The 23816-nt window shown below is 42.3% G+C and overlaps 1 protein-coding gene across 6 annotated transcripts in view; it reads right to left on the reverse strand.

Moving 5' to 3' along the window:
- IQCK (IQ motif containing K) overlaps positions 1-23816 on the reverse strand; it is a 120883-nt gene that overhangs the window by 4985 nt on the left and 92082 nt on the right. The window contains exon 9 of one of the 6 annotated variants that reach the window (XM_034670311.1): positions 3279-3329. The exons of the other annotated variants lie outside the window; for them this stretch is intronic. Coding sequence (XP_034526202.1) covers positions 3283-3329 — 47 coding nt within the window. The 3' untranslated portion in view covers positions 3279-3282. The remainder of the gene's footprint in view (positions 1-3278; positions 3330-23816) is intronic. 6 annotated transcript variants of the gene reach the window in all.

Genomic DNA, 23816 nt, shown 5'->3' on the forward strand with positions numbered 1-23816 from the left:
AAAGCAGGAAATCAGTAGATAATGTCTAAAATCATATCTATCATATCTAAAATCATAACCATCCAGAGAGAAACAGCTAAGAATTCAAAGTGATTGCTGTAGCAAAGGGTGACACAAAGATGATGCTCATATGTCCTTCTGTCCATCCTATACAGCAGTCCCCCCCTTATCCTCGGAGGACAGGTTCCAAGACCCCCAGTGGATGCTCATAACCACAGATAAGGCCGGGGCGGGGGGGAGGTACTATGTTTTAACCATGGGAACCATGTGCAGGGATTACTTTGCTAAAAGTTAAGAAACAGATTAAAGTCTCCCCTTAGTGGTTTCCTTCCTCGTCTTGGCAGAACAGAGCCTTGCACAGGTAGGGCCACAGGTGGATAAAAGGAGGGAGCCACAGAGGAGGCCGCAGAGAAGCAGGTATCGATGACTGAATGAAATAACCTGGTTTCCATTTTAGTTTAGAGCCATCAGCATGGTTGGCCTCCACCACCAACAGACAGATGCCTCCGTGCCCCTGCATCGTCCTTGTCCCCCTCAGCAGGCTGGTGTGCAGCCAGTTCCGGAAGGGCTGGAGAGTGGAAAATCCCAGAGCCGTGAGCCAGCCCTTCAGCTTCAATTAAAGGCAGTGTGACAAGAAAGGCCCTGCATACTAATGAGACTTGCTTATGGTTTCCTCCTCTCGGTCACCCTCCTTCTCTCCTGTTCAGTCAGTGACCGGGCTGAGAACTCCGCACAGTTGGGAGAAACTGCCTAAGCCTTGAGATACAGGAAATTCAGGGACCATGGCGTCATCCAGCTGCTCATTTGGGTTGCCCAGATGTGGCCTCAGCATGAAGGGATCACCTGAGACAGACCCCTGGGCTGCTCCAGACCTTTAGACTCAGATCTCCAGGAGTGAATCCTGGGAATCAGCATCCCCCACCTCTGTGCTTCGCTTTGAGTGATCTTTTGATGTGACAAGTTTGGGAAAAGAGCACTATATCACTCAGCCAGCACTCAGCACCTGCCTCCCGAGGGCCCAGGTGTTAGATGGTGCTGGGAGAGAAAACAAGACAAGGCCTGCAAAGTGCTTGGCACTGAGTCCTATCCAGAGTTAAGCACTCAGTAAATATTACCTACTATTATTTTTAGGGCATAGTCTTTGATCTCAAGGAGCTTTCAGTCCAGACGGGGAAGCAGGAAAATAAACAGGGAATTGTAAGAACCAAAAGATGCGCACACACCATAGGGAAAAGTTGCTTCAATAAATGTCCATCCAAAGAGGAGCCTGGTTCACACTCTCAAGTCAGTAATATACTTAAGAAACCTTAAAGTATTAATTTGTTATCCAATTAGCCCTCAGTTTCTAGGATTCAAGGTAAATAATACAAGCAAACACTCCTGTGGCACTGACCGAGCTCTTTACACGTATGAAGTGATGGTGAGGTTAGGTGCCGTGATTTTCCTGTCTGACAGACAAGGAGACCGAGGCACACAGGTTACGTGGCTTGCCCATGGTCACACCTTGGGCTGTCTAGCTCCTGCATTCATGCTCTTAACCCCTGCAAGGTCATGGTCTCACAGTGTCTCTCACCCGGTAGGTGAAGATCTCCGTACTCAAAGATACCACAACGAGGCATGCAGACAAAGGTGTTTCCTAACACATCATTTCACCACAAAAACAGCTTGGGAACAACCTAAAGGCCCGACAATTGGGGAATGACTAGGTACCTGATAATTTATAAACTTGGTAAAACATACGAAGCCATTAAAAATGTGATGCTTTTGCCAACTTTGAAGGAACAGGGAGAAATGCCAAGCGGAATTCAGTGAGGCACGTTTTCTGTAAATTTTGACAATGTGAATTTAAAATTGCTCAATACCAAAAGTTAACATTGTCTCCAAGGGGGACACCAAGGCTCTGTCTGTTGGTGTTGGAAGCCAAACATGATGATGTTTCTAGGGGCAAAGTGGAAACGAGTTTCTTTCATTCAATAAACTCTACCCCTTTTCCCCCTACCTTTCTAAAAAAATTTTTTTGGAGAACAAATGACTCCTGTTTCACATTTATTCCTGGTTGGGGCCTTCCACAGTACATCCTTAAAAAAATTTTTTTAAAGATTTATTTATGTATTTCAGAGAGAGACAGAGAGAGTGAGTGTGCCATGCACACACACGAGTTGGAGGGGTAGAGGAGGAATAGAGTCTTTTATTCTTTTTTAAGATTTTATTTATTTATTTATTTATTTGAGAGAGAGAGAGAATGAGCATGACCAGGGGGAGAGACAGATGGAGAGGGAGAGGCAGACTGCCTAATGAGCAGGGAGCCTGATGTGGGGCTCGATCCCAGGGCTCTGGGGATCATGACCTGAGCCGAAGGCAGACACTTTGACTGAGTCATCCAAGTGCCCCAGGAGAGAGAGTCTTATTAAACAGACTCTGTGCTCAGCGTAGAGCCCACAAAGGCTTCAATGTCACAACTTTGTGATCACTACCTGAGCTGAAACCAAGAGTCGGACATCTAACCAGTTTCACCTTCCAGGTGCCCCAAGGAGATAATGTATTTAAAGTGCCTGGTGCAAGGATTGACACATAGTGGATACTCAACTAATGTGACTTCTTTTCTCCCACATGGACTGTAGAAATATCAGCTAAAATCCTGCTAGAGAGTTCACTTAGCATTTTCTTTCTCTTTTTTTTTTTAAAAGTTTTTATTTATTTATTTGATAGAGAAAGAGCCAGCCATCGAGAGAGAGAACACAAGCAGGGGGAGTGGGAGAGGAAGAAGCAGGCTCCCAGCAGAGCAGGGAGCCTGATGTGGGGCTCGATCCCAGGACCCTGGGATCACGCCCTGAGCTGAAGGCAGACGTTTAACGACTGAGCCACCCAAGCGCCGCTTCACTTAGCATTTTCAAAAATTCATAGCATGTCACTCATCTGCCAGTTATTTCTCTTGCAAGCTCGCTATCAAACATAGTTAAGAACTTGAAAGTAAGCAGAAGCCAGCATAGATGCTCTGAAATGTGTGCCCCAAACTCTGCTGTACTGGTTACAGGAGAGCCCCTGCAACCTCTCTCAGAACATGTGTGCTCATTCTTTAAACCTCATTCTGGCAAACGGAGCTATCAGATATCCCAAGAGTATAACTGAGTTTAGGAACACAATGGTGTGTCCCAATGGCGAAGGATGACATAAAACAGTGTGCATCATCGTTAGACGTCATGGAAATTATAGGCATGACGAGATAGCTAGCACACATCCACCCACCCACCAGGATGGTGACAATGAAAGAGACTCACCGTATCAAGTGTTAGCAAGGATGCAGAAGCGACTGGAAAGTTCAGGCACCACTAGCGAGAACGGGAAACAGGGCAACCGCTTTAGAAAAGGACTTGACAGTATCCTCTTCTAAAATCAAATATTTTGTATACTCACAGACCGACCCATCAATTCCACTCCTGGGTAGTCTGTAACTGAAGTGAGTGTTTCAAGCCAGAAAACGTATACAAAGACATTCATAATAGCAGCATTTTTCATAATAGCCAAAAACTGGGTACAACTCAAGTGTTCATCAGTAAAGTGAATGGATATACAAACTGTAATCATATTCATATGAAAGAATACTACACATTGGTGAAAAAGAGCAAACTACTGTTATCCTCAACAATCTGGCAGAATCTTCCAGACACAATGCTCAGAAAAAGATGCCAGGCACCAAGAAGTTCATCCTGTGTTTTTTATCCCCATTAATATCCCTATTAATATGAAGTTTGAGAATAAGCAAAAACTCTTCTATGGTTTTAAGAGTCAAAACAGAGTTTGCCTTGGGTTTGGGGGCTGCTGACTGGGTGGGGCACGAGCGAGCCCGCAGAGAGGCTGGACATGTCTTTATCTTGATCTGGGTGGTGGTTATGCTGGGGTATATGTACACAGAAGTTCACTTAGGACTAGTATATCCTACTGCCTGTAAGTTTTACTTCAACAAGAAATTAAAATAGAATAAAATAAATTGGAAAATGGGGAGGAAGAGAATAAAGATCTGAGGACCTTTGAATTCAGATCCAGGGCCAAAAGTCTTAGGTGCCTCAGCAGTCCCTAGGGGCACCACACACCTTGCAACAGAATATTAACAATATCACATAAGTAATCAAGAAACTTGCATTAACTGAATGCTAGTCATTAGGTTCATTTATCAGCTCATTCAATCTCCCCAGCCACACTGGGAGGTAGATGCTATCATTATTTCCATTTTAATGATGAGAAAACTAAGGCTCAGAGACACTACGCAACTTGCTCAAGGTCACAGAGCTAAGTAAATGGCCATGCCAAGATTCTAAGCCTGGTCTATCTGAGTTCGAAATCCACGGTCTAAACCATCAAGTCATCCCTGATCATGACCCAGAAGCATCCAATGGAGCTTACAGTCATGTTCCATACTTTCCAATTAGGAAGGCAGGGGATCTACATAGATATTACCAAGATTTTATTTCTCTTCTGCTTCATTGGACTGAACTTTAAAAATCAGGTTATTTTTCCATTGTAAAAATAAAATGTAGCCATTATCGAAAATTGGAAGAACACAGAAAAAGTGTAAAGAAATCAACAACAACAACAAAAAACTCCATGTTCCCCCAGTGGAGGAACAAATGGTGGAAAATTTTTTGTTGTTTAAGAAGAAATGTATGTTGGGGCACCTGGGTGGCTCAGTTGTTAAGCGGCTGCCTTCGGCTCAGGGCATGGTCCCAGGGTCCTGGGATCGAGCCCCACATCAGGTTCCTCCACTGGGAGCCTGCTTCTTCCTCTCCCACTCCCCCTGCTTGTGTTCCCTCCCTCGCTGGCTGTCACTCTCTCTCTGTCAAATAAATAAATAAAATCTTTAAAAAAAAATGTATGTTGACATTCGAGGGGTAAATGTCAGTAGTCTGGTAAGTTTACCTCCCTTTCTTGACAATGTCAGACGTTGGGCTGCATTATTTTAGGGAAAGTTGAGCCTTGGAAGCCACAAGGCATCGGGAAGAATTTGACGGTCTTGAATGTGCAATAATTAAGACTTATTGCTAACTTCTAAACAGTGTTACTAAAGTAAACTCAGTGAAATCTCCTTGAAGGCAGTATTTCAAATGGGAACATTTGGTGCTGGAAGCGACAACGTTGGTTGTATTGAGACATCAAATTTTGACCCTGGAAAAGATCTGGATTCCTAGAAAGGAAGATGTTTAATAAAAGGCTTGTTTTTTTAATTTTTTTTTCTTTTTAATAAGTGAGGCCCAAGTCAGGGAAGGGAACCACCAAGGCAAAACCAGTGACCGGGGCATCGGAGCAGAGTGTAGTTGTTCAGAGCACACCTTCTGGAACCAGAATCCTAGCATCATTTACCCACTGGGTGACCTGAGAAAGTCTCTAAAGCCCTTGGAAGCCTCCGAGACCTCAGGGATAATAAGACCTTCCTCTCAGTGGCATGAAGGATCAAATGAGATGACCCATTGCCCGGCACACAGTAGGTGCTCAATAACATTCTTTTTTTTTTTTAAGGATTTTATTTATTTATTTGACAGAGAGAGAGAGAGAGATCCTGAGCAGGGGGAGCAGCAGAGGGAGAGGGAGAAGCAGGCTTCCAGCTGAACAGGGAGCCTGATGCAGGGCTTGATCCCAGGACCTTGGGATCATGACCTGAGCCAAAGACAAACGTTCAACCGACTGAGCCACCCAGGTGCCCCAAAATTCTTTTTTTTTTTTAAGATTTTATTTTTAAGTAATCTCTACACCCAACTCACAACCCTGACATCAAGAGTTGCCTGCTCTACCGACTGAGCCAGCCAGGCACCCCTCAATGAAATTATTTCTTTTTTTTAAAAAATACTTTATTTATTTGAGAGAGCGCGCACAAGTGGCAGGGGTGGGGTGGGGGAAGCAGCAGAGGGGGAGGGAGAAGCAGACTCTGCTGAGCAAGAAGCCCGATGATGGGCTCCATCCCAGGACCCCAGGATCATGATCTGAGTGGAAGGCAGACACATAATGGACTGAGCCACCCAGGTGCCCCTCAATTATTTCTTAATCATACAAGTAACAGTGTCTGACGAAAAACTGGAAAATATGCTATTTTCAAACAGATGTTTAAATGAATTTTCTTTAAGTCATGTGGATAAGGTTTACGTGCTATTCATATGTCTATATCTCTGTAAGCATTTTCTCTCCACCTCTCAATTTCTGAGGGTAGGTCCATTTAGCTGAATCGCATCAAGACCAGAGTTTCAGCACAGCCGATTACACTGCCACCATCCACTAGGTTGCCCTTCAGAATTCAGTGTCTTCAAAAGTCTAGTGAGTCATGGGTGTGAATGAACAGACGAACCCCATCAGCCGCGTCTTCTGACTTTTTTTAATTTATCTCTGCATTCTCAGCTGCCGCTGCCAAGACTGAACCTTTAGAAATATCCCAAGCATTTTGAATTAGCCTGGGTATAAACAGTCTCATCCAGTTCAGACTGGCAGAAGCTCCTATATTAAATGTTGCCTTTAAGCGAAAAGGAAACAAATCATCCAGTTTATTTTTAAGCAGTTCCTTTAGAAGTGTAACAATTTAATAACTAATCGAGGAATCATTTCAATCTGTACTGAGGGACTGGGGCAGTATTCACTCATTACCTTAGTGCTTGGTCCGGAACCCAGAGCAGACCTGAGCCATCTCAAGTCAAGAAACTCCAAAGACTAAGAAAACAAACTTATCAAACGTTAAGAAAGGGGTTGGGAATTAACAAACCAAGCGTTTCAACCACAGCGTTCTTCCTAATAGGAAGAATACTGAAGAGAAAACGTGAATGCTTCTAACCATGGATATTGGTGAGAAACATATGTACCTCCAAACAAAACTGCATTTTAGAAAGAGTTACTCATAACAACTATGTCATTCTTAACCCATAAATGTCTCCTAAATGCATCCACTTCTGCCCATTCCCACTGCCAACTGGTCACCTAATCTGTCCTCACCTGCGGCCACATCCATCTTTCTAGATAGCCCAGCTGATGCCGCCATTGCTCAGCTAAAACCCTTTAAACGCTCCCTGCTGCCCTCAGGATCAAGTCTACAGTCTTTAACAGGGTCCATGAGGCCACTGCTTTCTCCTGGCTGCACCATCACCCTGCATTCTGCTTTTGCCACACAGGCCTTCTTTCGGTCCCCCTTCCAGGTTCAGGGTCTTTACTTAGGTCCATTTCTCATCCTGGAAAGCCCTCCCTGCCACTCACATCTAGTTAATTCCTAGCTCACTTCTGATCTCAGCCTAGGGGAACCTAGTCACATTCCCCTGCTAGGCTCTGGTAACACCCTGAACTTCTTTGAAGCACTCACCACAGTTTGTAATCAAGAACTTGTGTGATTACTGGAATAGTGTCTGTTCCCCCACTAGACTTCGGGTTTCTAGGAGAGCAAGGTGGTGGCGTATGGTCTCCATTGTATCCCCAGCACCTGGAACTGTCCAGTCCCACCCCCAGAGCGGGTGCTTGATCAATCTTTGTTGACCTAATTAAGGAATCCTACTCTAGCTTCCTTTTGTAAGCCCCAACCACCCTCTTTCTCAGACACAAAAGGACACACATCTTTCTTGGGAAAAGAACACTCAGACTTTAGTATCAGAGAGGTAAATGTTTTCATTTAGGCTCAGCACTTACTACCAGCACACCCTAGGCCCAGTCATTAACCTTCTCAAAGCTTCTGTTTCCTTGCCTGTAACATTGGGTTCCCCATGGATCTTACTGCACAAGTAATCTTAATATTTAAATACAGTAACCGAGGCCACATACAAAAATCCACCACAAGAATGACTGACAAAACAGATGCAACAGGTGCATAATAATAAATGGTAGTTCTGGGGGATGCCTGGGTGGCTCAGTAGGTTAAGTGTCTGCCTTTTGGCTTAGGTCATGATCTCAGGGTCCTGGGATCAAGCCCCGCATCAGGCTCCCAGCTCACTGGTGAGTCTGCTTCTCCCTCTTTCTCTCCCTCTGTGATCTCTCTCACTCTCAAATAAATAAATAAAATCTTTAAAAAAATAATAAATGGTAGTTATTATCATGGTTCAAACTGCTGTATGCCTGCTTTCCTAGGCTAAGCCGCTTTAGCCCCTGCTGCCTCTACAAAGTAATCCAAAGCAACAAAATATATTGGGGGCCTGCTGCCTCACTTTTTGCATTCCTTTGTCAGCATCTACTGGGTGTTTGTTGATGCTAGATCTAAAATGGTGAACACGCCAGACAGAGCCATTGCTCTCTTGGAGCTAATCCATGTTTTAATTAAAAGATAAGTGTTTTCAATATGTAAACAATATCTTCCATAGCTACACAAATGGAATTAAACCATCTCATGGCCATTGCTGAGATCTGATTCTAAGAAACTAATCTGGAATACATACAAAGATTAAGGAATGAAGACATCGACTTGGTGCATGATATTTAAAACACTGTTCTTTGGCTAATGTGAGAAACATTTAATGCCTACTCTTTATTTTTTTAAATGTACTCTTTAAAATTTTTTAAAAAGTAATCTCTACACCCAATGTGGAACTCAAACTCAAAACCCTGAGATGAAGAGTTGCATACTCCACCAACTGAGCCAGCCAGGCTCCCCTAAGGTCTACTCATTATGTTTGTAATTCCCAGGCTGATAGGAAAGACCTGAATGTCAGGGCATCATCTCCATTTTGGCTACCTGTTGCAACTTTTTTTTTTTTAAAGATTTTATTTATTTATTTGACAGAGACACAGCCAGCGAGAGAGGGAACACAAGCAAGGGGAGTGGGAGAGGGAGAAGCAGGCTTACCACCAAGCAGGGAGCCCGATGCGGTGCTCGATCCCAGGACCCCGGGATCATGACCTAAGCCGAAGGCAGACGCTTAAGGCTGAGCCACCCAGGCGCCCCTACCTGTTGCAACTTTTAATGTAGCTAGCAACAGTAACAACAACGATGAAAATAATAACAACAGTTATTATTATTATATAGGAGCACCTGGGCAGCTCAGCTGGTTAAGCATCTGACTCTTGATCTCAGCTCAAGTCTTGATCTTAGGGTGGTGAGTTCAAGCCTCATGTTGGGCTCCATGCTGGGCATGGAGTCTACTTAAACAATAAAACATAAGAATAACTATAAGTACTACCGATTGAGTCATATGTGTGCTAGGCCATATATTCCTACATTCCTTTAATCTTCAAAACAACTCTATTATAATTATCTGAATTTTTCAGATGAGAACATTGAGGTTCAGAAAGGTTAGTGACTTTTCTAGGTTGCGAATGTGAGATTTGACTCTTATTTGTGCCTATTCTACTACTTTTAGGGAAATCATCTCAACATTTGAATGAAAAGATTGATGTTTTCAATACGTAAAAATATCTTCAGTACCTTCACAAATCTAAAACTGTCTTAGGAACGAAGGCAGCCATGGTGCCAATATTTACAATGGTGACGTTCAGAAACAAGTGTCTGGTAGGACGATAATTAAATTATGTACTAAGCATATTAAAATAAGTTTATAATATAGAAGGATGTTTACAATCTAGAGTTAGGGACACATGAAAATAATTGTTATGGAGTGTGATTTCATTGATGTAAAATGAAAGATAAAGTTGCATTTTCAAAAACACTGACAATAAAGATGATAATTGGAGATTCAAAGGTCCCAGATTTGCCCAAAAAAAAAAAAAACCCTCAAAAAAAAAGAAAGTTGGAGGATTCGAATTTCTGAATTAAAAACTTATTATAAAGCTACAGTGATGGAGACTATGTGGTATTAGCATAAGAATAAACATATAGGGGCGCCTGGGTGGCACAGCGGTTGGGCGTCTGCCTTCAGCTCAGGGCGTGATCCCGGAGTTATGGGATCGAGCCCCACATCAGGCTCCTCCGCTATGGGCCTGCTTCTTCCTCTCCCACTCCCCCTGCTTGTGTTCCCTCTCTCGCTGGCTGTCTCTATCTCTGTTAAATAAATAAATAAAATCTTTAAAAAAAAAAAAAAGAATAAACATATAGATCAACAGAATAGAACTGAAAGTCCAGAAATGAACCCTTACATTCATGTTCAACTGATACTTAACAAAAGTGCCAAGATCATTTCATTAGGGAAAGAAGAGTCTCTTCAACAAGTGTTGCTGGATGCCTGCATAGCTACCTTGGGAAGAATGGAGTTGGACCCTTCCCTTAGGCCATATACAAAAATTAACTCAAAATGGGTCAAAGACTTAAATGCAACCACTTGAATCATACAACTCTTGGAAAAAAATAAAATAAATCTCTATGACCTCGGAACAGGCCACGGTTTCTTAGATACGATACCAACAGCACAACCAACAAATGAAAAAATAAATTGGACGTCATCAAAGTTGAAAACTCTTGTGCTTCAAGACACCAAGAAAGTGAAAAGACAGCCCACAAAACTGCAAATTATGTATCTAATAAGAGACTTGTGTCTAGAATATACAAGGAACTCTTATAGCTCAACAATAAAATGACAATCCAATTTAAAAGGGCAAAGGATCTGAAAAGACATTTCTCCAAAAAAAGATATACAAATGGCCAATAAGCACATGAAAAGATTCTCAACATCATTAGGCATCAGCGAAACATAAATCAAACCACGATGGGATACCACTTCACACCCACTAGGATGGCTAGAATCCAACAGACAGATAATAACGAGTGTTGGCAAGGATGTGCAAAAATTGGAACTCTCATCCATTGCTGGTGGGAATGTAAAACAGTATAGTCTGGCAGTTCCTCAAACAGTTGAATCTAGAGTTACCATATGACCCGGCAATTCCACTTCTACGTATATACCCAAGAGAAATGAAAATGCATGTTCACACAAAACCAGTTCATGAATGTTCATAGAAGCATTATTCAAAATTGCCCCCAAATGGAAATGAGACCAATGTCCATCAAGTGATGAAGAGGTGAATGAGATGTGTTACATCCGTACCATGGAATATTATTCAGCCATGTTATGAGCCGAATTGTGTTCCCCCTCCAATTTGTATATTAAAGCCCCAAACTCCTCAAGTGACTGCATTGGAAATAGGGCCTTTAAGGAGGTGATTAAGGTTGATGAGGTCATAAGGGTCGAGCCCTAATCCCATAGAACTGGTACTGTCCTAAGAAGAGGGAGAGATACAAAGCTCTCCCCCCACTGTATGAAGATTGAGCTGGGAGGCAGCTTCTGCAAGCCTGTAGGAGAGCTCTCACCAGAACCTGACCATGTCAGCACCTTCATCTCCAACTCCCCACCTCCAGCACTATGGGAAAATATCTGTTCTTTAAGCCGGCTAGTCTGTGGTATGTTGTTACGGCAGCCTAAGCTGACTAATACAAGCCATAAAAAGAAATGAAGTATAGATAAATGCTATGACATGGATGGACCTTGAAAACATTGTGCTGAGTGAAATAAACCAGTCATGAAGGCAACTCTACAGAGACGGAAAGTAGATTAGTGGTTGTCTGGGGCTGGGAGGAAGGGGGGTCTTGGGGAGTTATGGCTAAGGGGAGTAGGGTTTCTTTGTGACATGATGAAAAGATGCTAAAATTTATTGCAGTCGTGGTTGCAAATTCTGTGAAAATACTAAAAGCCACTGCTTTGTACACTTTGAATTGTATGACATATGAATTATATCTCAATAAAGCTGTTTTTAAGAAAGAAGGACAACCATTCAATAGTGGTCGTCTGTGGGTGGTAAGACTTACATTGACCAACTTTTTTGTTCAATTTTCCACAAAGGGCAATTATTGCTTCTTTTTTGCAAGAATTACTTTTATAATCAGCTAAGAAGAAAGTTACTTTCAAAAATTCCATGAAAACAAAGGCCAGCAGTATTCTCCTTTCTTCAAGGCTGATAAAACTCACACCTCTGCAAAAGTCAGATACCCCCAATGAAAACTCCCCCTCGACCAGGCTTCTCAGTGTTCCTTGTTCTTTCATATACACGATCTCATGTGAAATTCCCAACCTCTGTGTTGTAAACAAGGCAGATGCCTGTTTTCTTTCTGAATGTATTTATATCTCTCTTTCTCCCTAAAAGGATTTGAGATACTTCATGACAAAATACAGTAATAAAAATAGAAGGAAAAAAAAAGAAAAAAGGAAAAGTCCAAAGAGAAATGAATTCTGATGCACTAGCCCAAAGAGCCAATAAGCCGTTACACAAGATCTTTAAATTGAACTCTGAGGTTCCTGGCAGACAAGGTAAACAGGGAAAGTTAGGGAAGAAGCAAACCATTTCCTCAAGGCAAGCAATATTTTTCTGGCACCATGTGCTGTATAACATTTCTCATATGAGGACTTATTTTTGTAAAAGGATTCAGATGGAGCTTGACCCTAACAACATTTTTGCTGAAGTACATTTAATATGGCTGTTTCCTAGAGCTACCCTGCTTTCGTAAGCCAAAGATACACGGTTTTGTAAGCCAAAGATATGGTAAATTCAGGTTAAATCTAAATCTTAGAGGACCTGAGTTTATCTGATCTAACCCAGTGGTTTTTATCTTTGTAAACTGCCACCTACAATAAGAAATACAATTTACATTGCTTTAATAGTACACAAACACACACACCTGAAACTAAACTTTCACCTATGAACATTCCCTTATTATAAGCAATACATACTAATATTTTCTGGATCTACGCTTTTATTTTCTAAAGATTTTATTTATTTATTGTAGAGAGAGATAGAAAGAGAGCACGAACAGGGGGAGGGGCAGAGGGCGAAAGAGAGAGAAGCCCAAGCATATGCCACACTGAGTGCGGAGCCCCACTTGGGGCCAGATCTCAGGACCCTGAGATCACAACCTAAGCCAAAATCAAGAGTTGGACACTCAACCAACTGAGCCACTCAGGCACCCCTACTCTTTTATTTTTTAAATGCTGTGGCAACCCACCAATCGATTTCACCATCCACAGTGGGAAAACAGCTCCAATACGCTTCAAAAGCCGTATGGTTTACAGTAGTCACTGATCATGACTGAGCACCTAATGTGTATGAGGCATTGGACTGAGCACGTTACACGCACTGTCTCATATGGGTCTCTTTGGGATCCAGTGAGAGGAGTACCTTTATCATTTCCATTGTATAGATGAAGAAACTAAAACATAGAGAAGTTTAGTAACTTGTTCAAGGTCACAGAGCCAGTGAGAATCTGCAGTTAAGCGTGAGCTCAAATCTTTTAACTCAAATCACCTCTCAGTTGGACTTTTAGAGGGATGTTAATCTCATTTCACAGTTAAAAGATGGAAGGTCAGAAAGGTTAAGTGCCTTGCTCAAAGACACACAGCTAGGAAGCTTCCAAGCAGCGTTTGAAGGTACATCTTGGGACTCCAAGCCCTGGACTTTTTCTGCCATTATTAGCTGCTCTCTCTGGATAGCTTCAAACATTACTTTGAAACCTCTTAAGAGACGTATCTCTAGATGCCATGAAAAGCAAATGAGGGCAACTCCAATGCACATGGCAACAGGAAGACATTACATAAGACTCAATTTCTGCTACCTCTCTCCTACTTGGATGGAACAAAATAAGGCACTTTTTAAAAGTTTTTCTAGGGGCACCTGGGTGGATCGGTCAGTTAGGCGTCTGCCTTCAGCTCAATTCATGATTCCAGGGGCCTGGGATCGAGCCCCACATCAGTCTCCCAGCTCAGCAGGGAACCTGCTTCTCCCTCTCCCTCTGCCATCCCTGCTCCCACCCCTCCACTTGTGCTTTCTGGCTCTAGAGAAATAAAAATCTTTTTTTTTTTTTTTAAAGATTTTATTATTTATTCAACAGAGATAGAGACAGCCAGAGAGAGAGGGAACACAAGCAGGGGGAGTGGGAGAGGAAGAAGCAGGCTCATAGCAGAGGAGCCTGATGTGGGGCTCGATCCCATAACGCCGGGATCACGCCCTGAGCCAAAGGCAGACGCTTAACCGCTGTGCCACCCAGGCGCCCCTAGAGAAATAAAAATCTTAAAAAATCTTTAAAAAAAAAGTTTTTCTATATACCAAAGTATTAGTGACAGCATTGGTGGGTAACTTTTTCTGATCTCTTGATGTTTTTCTGTATTTTCATCATGAGAATGTATTACTTCAATAAGGGGACAGTTTTTAAATTAGCTTAAAAGGAATCAGCCTGTCCTTCTTAACATCTAGCTTCCATAGCTCTTTACCTTGAAAATTTTCCATGTCCTGGACTAATGAGAGTTGAATCTGGAAATTGGCAAGACACTTTAGCTATTCAGATCCTAAATTTAGATCCTAAGGGCAAATACCATGCGTCAACAGGGCTGTACTGGCGCTAGCAGGGAGAAGGCGGGACAATTAAGCGGGTGGGACCACTGCCCTTCAAACCAGGCTAACAGGCATAGAGGGACATGTGCTTCTTGCCCTCAGCGATTTAATCAGAGGTTGGATCCTGATGGATTTCGTATGAAACCAAACACCAACAGATTTCTCCTGAGCATTTGAACTCCATAAATAACTCTGTGCATTGCAGCATAATGAGGTGGGAGAGAGGAAGGGTTCTGGAATCTAGCTGCCTGGCTTTGCTACTTCTTTGCTGTGGGGCCCTTGCTACACTGTTCAGCCTCTTTGTGCCTCAGTTTCTTCATCTCTAAAATGGAGACCACAGTAGTACCTGCTTCACAGGGCTGCTGTAAAGACTGAGTCCCCGTTATGGAAACACTTGGAAAAGTGTTTGCCTCATAGCAAGCACACAGTGAATATGAGCACCCTGTGTTATGATTTCAGAAAACATAAATAATCAAAAAAGGAAAGTAAAAACTCAAACAGGCAGAAATCAATCAACCCATCAATCACCAGCATTACTACCACTTAGAAATAATCACTATACCGGGGTGCCTGGCTGGCTCAGCTGGAGAAGCATGTGACTCTTGATCTCAGGGTTGTGAGTTTGAACCCCATGTTGGGTGTAGAGATTACTAAAAAAAAGAAATAAACTTAAAAAAAATCACAATTAACATTTTAGGATTATATTCTAGTAGACTTTTCTCTTTGTCCATTTATATACTATATGTAAGCATATGCCTTTCCTTTATTTGTTTGTGTGTTTGCTTGCTTGCTTGGAAACAGTTCCATTTACTTGTCCTTGGGGTGTCTAGCAAGCTAGATAATTTGGGAAGGGGATTATGAAACACGGATTCACTCATTAATCAACAGACATTTCTTGAGCATCTACCATGTGCTGGACACTGTTCTAGGTGCTAGGGATAGAGCAGTGAACAAAACAGGAAAGAACAAAAAAGTCCCTGCTATTACAGAATTTAAATTGTATGGTTACACAGGCAATAAACAAAATAAATCTTTAAAATCCTGGGTGATTCAGAAGAATTAAACATTTGGAAAAAATTCCGAGTACATTATGTGTACTATGTAGTCAAAGACAATTTGTAAAGAAACTCGTACAGTTAACTACAATGTATATGCAGCCCCGTGTAACATACACAGGAAACATGGCGCCCAGCCATCTGGGACTCAGCTTCCTCCAGATCCTTTGTCACAGCCTGAAGAGCAGCCATGACATGTTTCTTTATTCCTGTGAGGCTGCAAAGAAGGGGTGGCACCCACACCAAGTTCTTGATCTATGCCCACCAGACATGGCATGTTGTAATAAAAGTCTGGAAGCGGTCAGCTCTTTTTGAATCACCCTGCAGAGAACGTGCCGGATGGGGACAAGCAGGGCAGAGGGGTGGGGAAGCAAGGGTGGTCAAACAAGAGGACTCTCTAAGGAGGTGACATTAAGCTGACAGTCATGGAGGTGATACAGCATCAGCCATGAGGATATTTGGGATCTGCGCCTTCATTTTTTTCTCTCAGTTTCTTTTTTAAAGATTCATTTATTTATTTGGGGGGGTGAGGGTGAGGGACAGAGGGAGAGAGAGAATCTCAAGCAGACTCCCTGCTGAGCAAGGAGCCCAACATGGGGCTTGATCTCACGACCCTGAGATCATGACCTGAGCTGAAATCAAGCGTCAGACGCTTAACCCACTGAGCCACCCAGGGGCCCCCTTTTTCTCTGTTTTTTATTGTGGTAAAATGCACATAAAATTTACCATGTTAACCATTTTTAAGCATACTGTTCAGTGGTATTAAGTATCTTCATATTGTTGTGCAACCATCACTACCATCCGTCCCCGTGACTGTTTTCATCTTGCAAAAACTGAAACTCTGTGCCCATTAAACAAGAACTCCCCATTCTCCCCTCCACTCAGCCCCTGGCAACCACTGTTCTGTTTTCCATGTCTATGAATTTGACTACTCTGAGTACCTCTTGGAAGTGGAGCCATACAGTCTTCGTCCTTTTGTGACTGGCTTATTTCACTCAGCACAGTGCCGTCAAGATTCATCCGTGTTATAGCAGGTGTCAAACTTCCTTCCTTTTTAAAGCTGAATGATATTTCACTCTATGTATAGACCACATTTTCCTTATCCATTCATTTATTGATAGACACGTGGGGTGCTTCCACCTTTTGGCTATTGTGAATAATGCTGCTGTGAATATGGGGGCAATAATACCCCTTCAAGACTCTGCTTTCCGTTCTTTGGTGTACATAACCAGAAGTGGAATTGCTGAATTCCATACGGTGATTCCTTTTTGAATTTTTTTAAGGAACCACTTTGGCTATTTTACCATTTTACATTCCTACCAACAATGCATAAGGACTCCCAATTCTCCATATCCTCACAAGTACGTGTTATCTTCTGGGGGATTTTTGATAGTATCTATCCTGTGCCTTTTTAATTTTTTTTGTAGCAGCTTTATCGAAGTATGAGTCACATACCATACAATTCGCCTATTTAAAGCACACGATTCAATGGTTTTCAGTAGAGTCACAGATGTGTGTAATCATCACCACAATCGATTTTCCTTTTCCTTACCCTAAAACGGAACCCCATACCCTTTTGCTATTCCCCTCCATTCCCCCAGCCCTAGGCAACCACTGATCTACTTTCTGTCTCTGTGGATTTGCCTATTCTGGACATTTCATATAAACGAAATCATATAATATGTGGTCTTTTTGATGTCTGGCTCTTTGCACTTAGCATAATGATATCAAGGTTCATCCACGTAGGAGCAGGCATCCATCCTTCATTCCTTCTCATAGTGTGGTCTTCATTTCTGTATTGAACGCCTTTCGAGCTTTTGGAGAGCATGAATTCCAGACTTCTCCCTCAGCCTACCAGTCCACGGACTGACTAAAAAGAAGGTTGTGAGAACAGCAAGGCAGTATGATGTTGTGGAAAGTTCTAAATTTCCTCAGTTCTGCCACTTATCATCTGTGTGACCAAAGGTGAGTGACTTAACCTCTGAGACACTCTCCTCCCCTGAAAGATAGGGGTAATAATAGTTTGTACTAGTTGAATTTACTGTGAAGATTTGAAATAATATCTGTAAGGTACCTGGCACATCAGAGACATTCAATAAATCGAGCTTTTGTGAGGACCATGGATCTTTGCGGACCATCAGGGTTTGGCAGTTAAGAATATAAGCAACACCACCCTGCAGGCCAAGACACCACACAGCAGGAGCAAGTTCCCATTGCCCTCCCTTTGTTAGCTCCAACTTTCATTCAGAGTCACCCCTGAGTGTGACGGACCCAAATATGGTGATAAGAAAGGCTCTCAGTCTAGGCTCCCACTCCTCAAATATATGATCAAACAAAAATCTCCTTTTGAACATCCATGTGTTTTCTCCCCAAACTCTCCTAAATGGCCAAATGCCCAATCCATCCTTTCCTCTTCCCCCTCTCAACATCTAAACCTCCCCAGTTACCCTCTGGCCCTCAACTATCCCACACTACTCTCCCCAACAAATGCCCAGAACGTTCACCATCTTATTGTTCTTGCCTTCAGTCTTGAGACCAAATTCCCAAGACCAACGATCACCACCAAGACAACAGCAAGTTTTCCAAAGTTTCCATTTGCTCAGCAACAGGCCTCTTGCCTGGGGGCAGGAGATTCTATAGCAAACACTTATGGGATTTCTTGTTTATAGAGATTTCCTGGTTTACTCCTTCAATTTTTCAAAGGAGAAAGCAAAGTCCGTCTACCTGGTAAATTGAAGAGGTGGGCCAGGAACTCAGATCCCCTGAATTTTAATCCAAAAGAAATTGCATTAGTGAGAAGAGCCTTGCAAAGGAAGATTTTGAATCCAAAATCTATCCCTATTGCTGGAACCTTGCAACTAATCCACAGTATTAGGATTTTGCTGATGTGGTTACAACACATTCTCTACTAAGAATAAACCCGTGTAATCACTTTCTCTGGCCTCTAGCCTGACACATTTTATAAATTTCCCCCCAGGGGTTGCTAATCTGCAGCCAGGACGGAGAGGCACTGCTATAGGTAAATTACCTGGAATAAAAATTTTATATATATTTCTTGACAGTTTAAAAAGTATTAATAAAACCAACCACCAGTTATTGACCATTCACTCTGTGCCAGGGGTCTATGTAATAGCATACAATGGTATTTAATCGTACTTGATCCCCACAGGAGCCCTCTGCCATAGGCCCTAATTGTCCCCATTATAACAGACGAGCAAACTGGGCCTTGAGAGGATGAGCAACTGGCCCATGACCTCACCAATGGCGAGGGGCAGGACCCCGGTTCTGTCAGACCACAAAGCCAATAGTCTAAATAGCAACAGTATTAGCCATATATGGCTAATCATTCATTGATCACTTCTTATTATGAGCTAGGCATTTATTCCTCCCCAAGGGTTGTTCCTCATATCAGCATTTCCACTTTATTGCCCGGCAAACTGAGTCAGAGAGGGATTAAGCAACCTGCACAAGGTTACAGCCATTGGTAAAAGGAAAACTTAATCCAGTCTGGTTCCAAGAGACTTCCAGAAGTTGGGAGGTTTATCTAGATCCTACCAAAGCATTCTGTATCTAGAGAACTACAAAGAAGAATGCTGGACGATCAGATGACGGAACAAAGCTACGGAAGTTGGAAACATCCATTTACATAAACTTAAATTTGGGATCTTGAGCTTGTGGGGCAGACCATTTAAAAAAAGGAAATCATCTGTTACTTTAGTTTTTAATTTCAGCAGAATAGTAGGGGATCTTTGAGCATTTCAATAAAAGGCATGCCCTAGCTGTGCAGACTTTGACAAATTTTTAATGAAAAAATATGTATGAAAGCTGGTGTCATCCAAACATCTCCACCCACTTCGGTGAGTCTTAGAACCGATGAAAGTAATACCAAGGCATGAAGTCACTAGATTTCTTTTAATCAAATTTTTATTTCTTTTGCAGGTTAAAATAGAGAAGGAACTAAGGTTTGAGGAGATATAAGAGAAAAAAATTAAGGTGAAAGTGACACCTTAGAGATATTGATATAGTTCTTCTTAAAGAGCTATGGTATTAAAAAATAAAGAGGGGCGCCTGGGTGGCACAGCGGTGAAGCGTCTGCCTTCGGCTCAGGGCGTGATCCCGGCGTTATGGGATGGAGCCCCACATCAGGCTCCTCTGCTATGAGCCTGCTTCTTCCTCTCCCACTCCCCCTGCTTGTGTTCCCTCTCTCGCTGGCTGTCTCTATCTCTGTCGAATAAATAAATAAAATCTTAAAAAAAAAAATAAAAAATAAAGAGCCATGGTATTATCAAAGTGATGACCTCATTTCAAATTATTCCCAAGGCATAATCATTCTCATTTTACAAGTAGGGAAAATGAAACACTACGATTACATCACCCATCAAAAGTTCCAAAGTGGGCTGGTGGCATTAAGTGCAAATTGATGCAACAGTTTTGGATGACAATATGGTGGTCACTGTCTAAACTTAATATACGCACGTCCTTTGAACCAGCGATTTCATTCCTATGACTTTATCCTATAAAAATACTTCTATAAGTAAGCAAGAATAAATCTACAAAAATGTCCATGGAAGCATTGTTCATAATACAAGCTGAATATCCATTTATAGGGATTGCCTTAAAAAAAAGTATAGTACAGATTTATCATTTTTATGGACCCACAAAAACATTATGAGATAATCTATATATATTGGCAGGTATGATACTGTGATTTATATTAAGAAATATGTATTTGTCGTCTTCTGCATTTCTGGCATAGAGCTCCTAAAAACCCTTGGAATTTCCCAAGTGAGGAGGACTGCCGAAGGTGTCTTTTGTTATGTTAATGAGTGACTTTTGGACTCACCCAAGGATGGCTGGTTGCCAGGAAAACCAACCATGCGATTAGAGAGTTAGAACTTTCAGTCCCAACCCTCTGACCTCCAGGGAGGGGAAGGATGCTGGAGGTTGAATCAATCACCAATGGCCAATGATTTAATCAAATGTGCCTATCCAACAAAGACTCCATGAAAACCCAAAGGACAGGGTTCAGAGACTTCCAGATGGGGGTGCCAGAACAATTCCATGTGCCACCATGCCAAGCCCTAAACTCCGTGAGGACAGAAGTTCTTTTGTTGGGGACCTCTCTCTCTCTCCCTTTTATCTCTCTATCTGGCTGCTGATTCGTATCCTTTAATATATCCTCTGTAATAAACCAGTAATCTTGTGAGTAAGCTAGTTTCCTGAGTTCTGCGAGCTGCCCCAGAAAATTAATTGAACCCAAGGAGGGGGTTACGGGAAGCTCCAAACTGCCCCGCTCAGTCAGAAGCACGGGTAACAATTTGGATTTGGGACTGTCTGAAGAGGGGTGGTCCTGCACCACAGAGCCCTTAATCTGTGGGGTCTGATGCTATCTCTGGGTCAGTAAGTGTCAGAGTTGAGTAGAATCAGAGAATTGTTTCTCGGTGGTGTAGAAAGCCCCCCCCCACATGTTGGAATTGGTATTAGAACTTCTAGCATGTAAAGATGTCAATGATACGTTCCCAAGTGAAGGAAAAAGCGTGTTGCAGTACAATGTATATAATACGGTTCCATGTTTATAAATAAATATGCATATATATTTATATATAGATGAAGAAACCCGAGGGGTCGACCCACTTAATAGTAATTGCCTCTGGAAAATAAGTCACTGATTATTTTAACGTGTACCATTGTTATGCGACAGATTGTGCTTGTTAGTCACAATGGGCTATAGCTAATGCCAGAATCCACCTCTTGTGCCACAGGCTAGTGTTCTCTGCACCCGGCTATCCTCTTTGGTGGTGAAGTCCTTCCCTACTACTCATCTGTAGCTGGGCAGTGTATCTGGAAGGAGGGAGCGAAGAACACCCTCATCCTTACCCACTTACCCATGTCTTCCTGCTCTAATGGATATGTCTCCCAGAAACACGTTTATAGATCCTGCAGCCTTTGGACTAGGAACTCAGCCTTCCCTGTCTCCAAACCTCCCCTATCCAGTGGCCTGTGGCTATTTCAGTGTTAGAATGCAGGGTGGCAGGTATGGCCAGATGCTGCTCACCATCCAGCCTAGGGGTCCTGGTGCCCTGCTGGGAAGCTTGGCACTGGGCCAACATGCACTTCTGGGCGCACAGGTTCAAGTAGCTGGACAACATGGCATGAGATGGCCTTAGGTTCCCTGGCATCAGGCAGATCTGGGTTCGAGTTCCTGGTCTTGCCCTACTGGCTGTGACCTTGTGTGAGTCATAGTCTCCCCGCCCTGGTTTCCACATTTGTACAATGGAGATAATGTCCTTTCTCTGACAGAGGAGGTGTGAGGGTACACGGAAGCATAAGGTGCTTAGTACAGTGTCTGGCATACGGTATGTGCCCAATAAACTACAGCTACTTCTTAGTTTCAGACACCCTTCTCTGCTCTAAGAACTAAGTTCCAGGGGTATCCTAAGGTCAGATGGTATGGCCAAGATTAGGTACTTATTTTAAGACTATCCTTAAAACCTAATCCTAACAGTTAAGATTTGTCATTTATTCTAAACTTAAAATATTAGATTTAAAGTCAGAAAAAGAAATGTCTCCGATTTCTACCCTGACCCCCACCCTAGGCTTTGTCTTTTCCCAGTGTCCTCTTAACGAAAGAAAAAAATCTCAGTTCCAGGAATAAGTGTGCTTCCAAGAAAATTTTTCATCTTGAAGACACAATTGAATAATACAATGATCCTATTTTCTTCACTGTTGTGGCTTCTAGGAAGCTCAGAGCCTATTTCTATTTATTATAGGAACATTCTGGAGGTTATTATTCACATTGCATAAAGTATTAGGGAAGGGCCCAGTTGTTTCCTGAACAACTAGCTTGTCTTTTTTCTTACAGTCACTGTGAATTATGTAACAGATCCTATTTCCCTCTTTGTTTTCTCTCTAAAAAATCTTCAGCAAGTATAGGACTTGGAGTAAGTATTTTGCTTACTGCATTTTGTGGCTTAACTTTTTCTCGACTTTTAATTTTTCCCCAACCCAATTACCACATTTATCTAAAAATGTTATATCGTACAAGTTTCTGTAAGATACTGTGAAGCACTCTTGGAATGAGGTAGGGAATAAACAGGTAAGCAAACAAAAGTAAATAATCGATTTCCTTTGACAGGTCAACCTCCTCCATCCCTTTCTTTAAAATACCAACAAGAAGTGATAAAGTCATTTAAAAAGTATTTACATATACATGAAGAATACACACACAGGAAAATGTAACCCAATGTTATAGGAACAATTTCTATGGGTTCTTTCTTCCTACTCATACTAGATTTCCAAATAAAATACAGACATTCAATTACAAGGCACATTTGAAAACAATTACTGAGTATACGAAGCTAAGAATACACTATTAATCGAGAAGGGATTTTTGACCACATCTCAAAAATGACTTAGGCATCTTGTTTGGAATTATATTGGCTGCAATTCTTGTCACACACATTTTAAAATAATTTCGGCAACTATCCCAATGGATAGAGACTTGAGGATAACTTCACACCATTTCTGTCCTAGAAGAAAATCCTGTTTGGGAGGGCCTCTGACTCGGTGTAACATGAGACGAGCTATATATGACCACGACTCTACCCTGACAGCTGACACTATTCTCCCTCAGACCTCCTGTCTGCACCAAGGTTGCTTCAAGAAATGAACTTGGCAAAATGTATTCATACTATAAATACCAGAACACAATATAGATACAATAGTATCCACTCAAAAAATCTATTACGTTTGTTTGTTGGATTTGTACACAGATCAGTTTGCGGGTTTTTTAGATAAAGTTGAGAAACCATTTTTATTTGCGATCATTTTTTTCTTTACTGCAAGTCTAAAGGAGAACTATAACGGGCTTAACATTAATTGCTTCATCAGAGGTCTTTGGGGTCTAATTACAGTGTCACCTTGGCTGGGGGGGATTTATTTTCTAAACCTTCACATTACCCAAATTCATAAGGTTTCAAACAGGAAGTAATTTGGTGGTGCCCGAATGTAAGAAAATGATTCAGCTCAGTGACACCTGAAGGGAACAATTTCCCTTGGTGGGCAGGTTGTACCATTTCTAGCAACTCAGCCCCTACTTAGGGGCTCCAGTCAACACAAACAGCAAGAACCCAAGGCCTAGGTCATAAGAAATAGGACAAGCCATGTGTCATGTTCAGGAGGATTCCTGAGAGGTTTGGTCTGACAGCATAACCCAAGGGAGCATCTTCTGTCTCAGTGTCTTTCCCCGGTAAGTGTTAGGATGCTGGACAGTAAAAGGGAACACTGGGGCCTCCTCTGGCTGTGTGACCTTGGGCAAGTCCCTCGACCTTCTTGGGCCTCTACTAATTCATCTGTAAAATGAAGCCCAGAGCTCCATCCACCATACGTGTGTAGACTGCATGCTCTTTGCCAGGCCCTGTGCTAAGCTGGGGGCATCACAATGAACAAGACAAACACAGTCCCCTCATGGAACCGCATGGAACT

This window comes from Ailuropoda melanoleuca, chromosome 10 (assembly GCF_002007445.2).
Source record: "Ailuropoda melanoleuca isolate Jingjing chromosome 10, ASM200744v2, whole genome shotgun sequence".
NCBI lineage: Eukaryota > Metazoa > Chordata > Mammalia > Carnivora > Ursidae > Ailuropoda > Ailuropoda melanoleuca.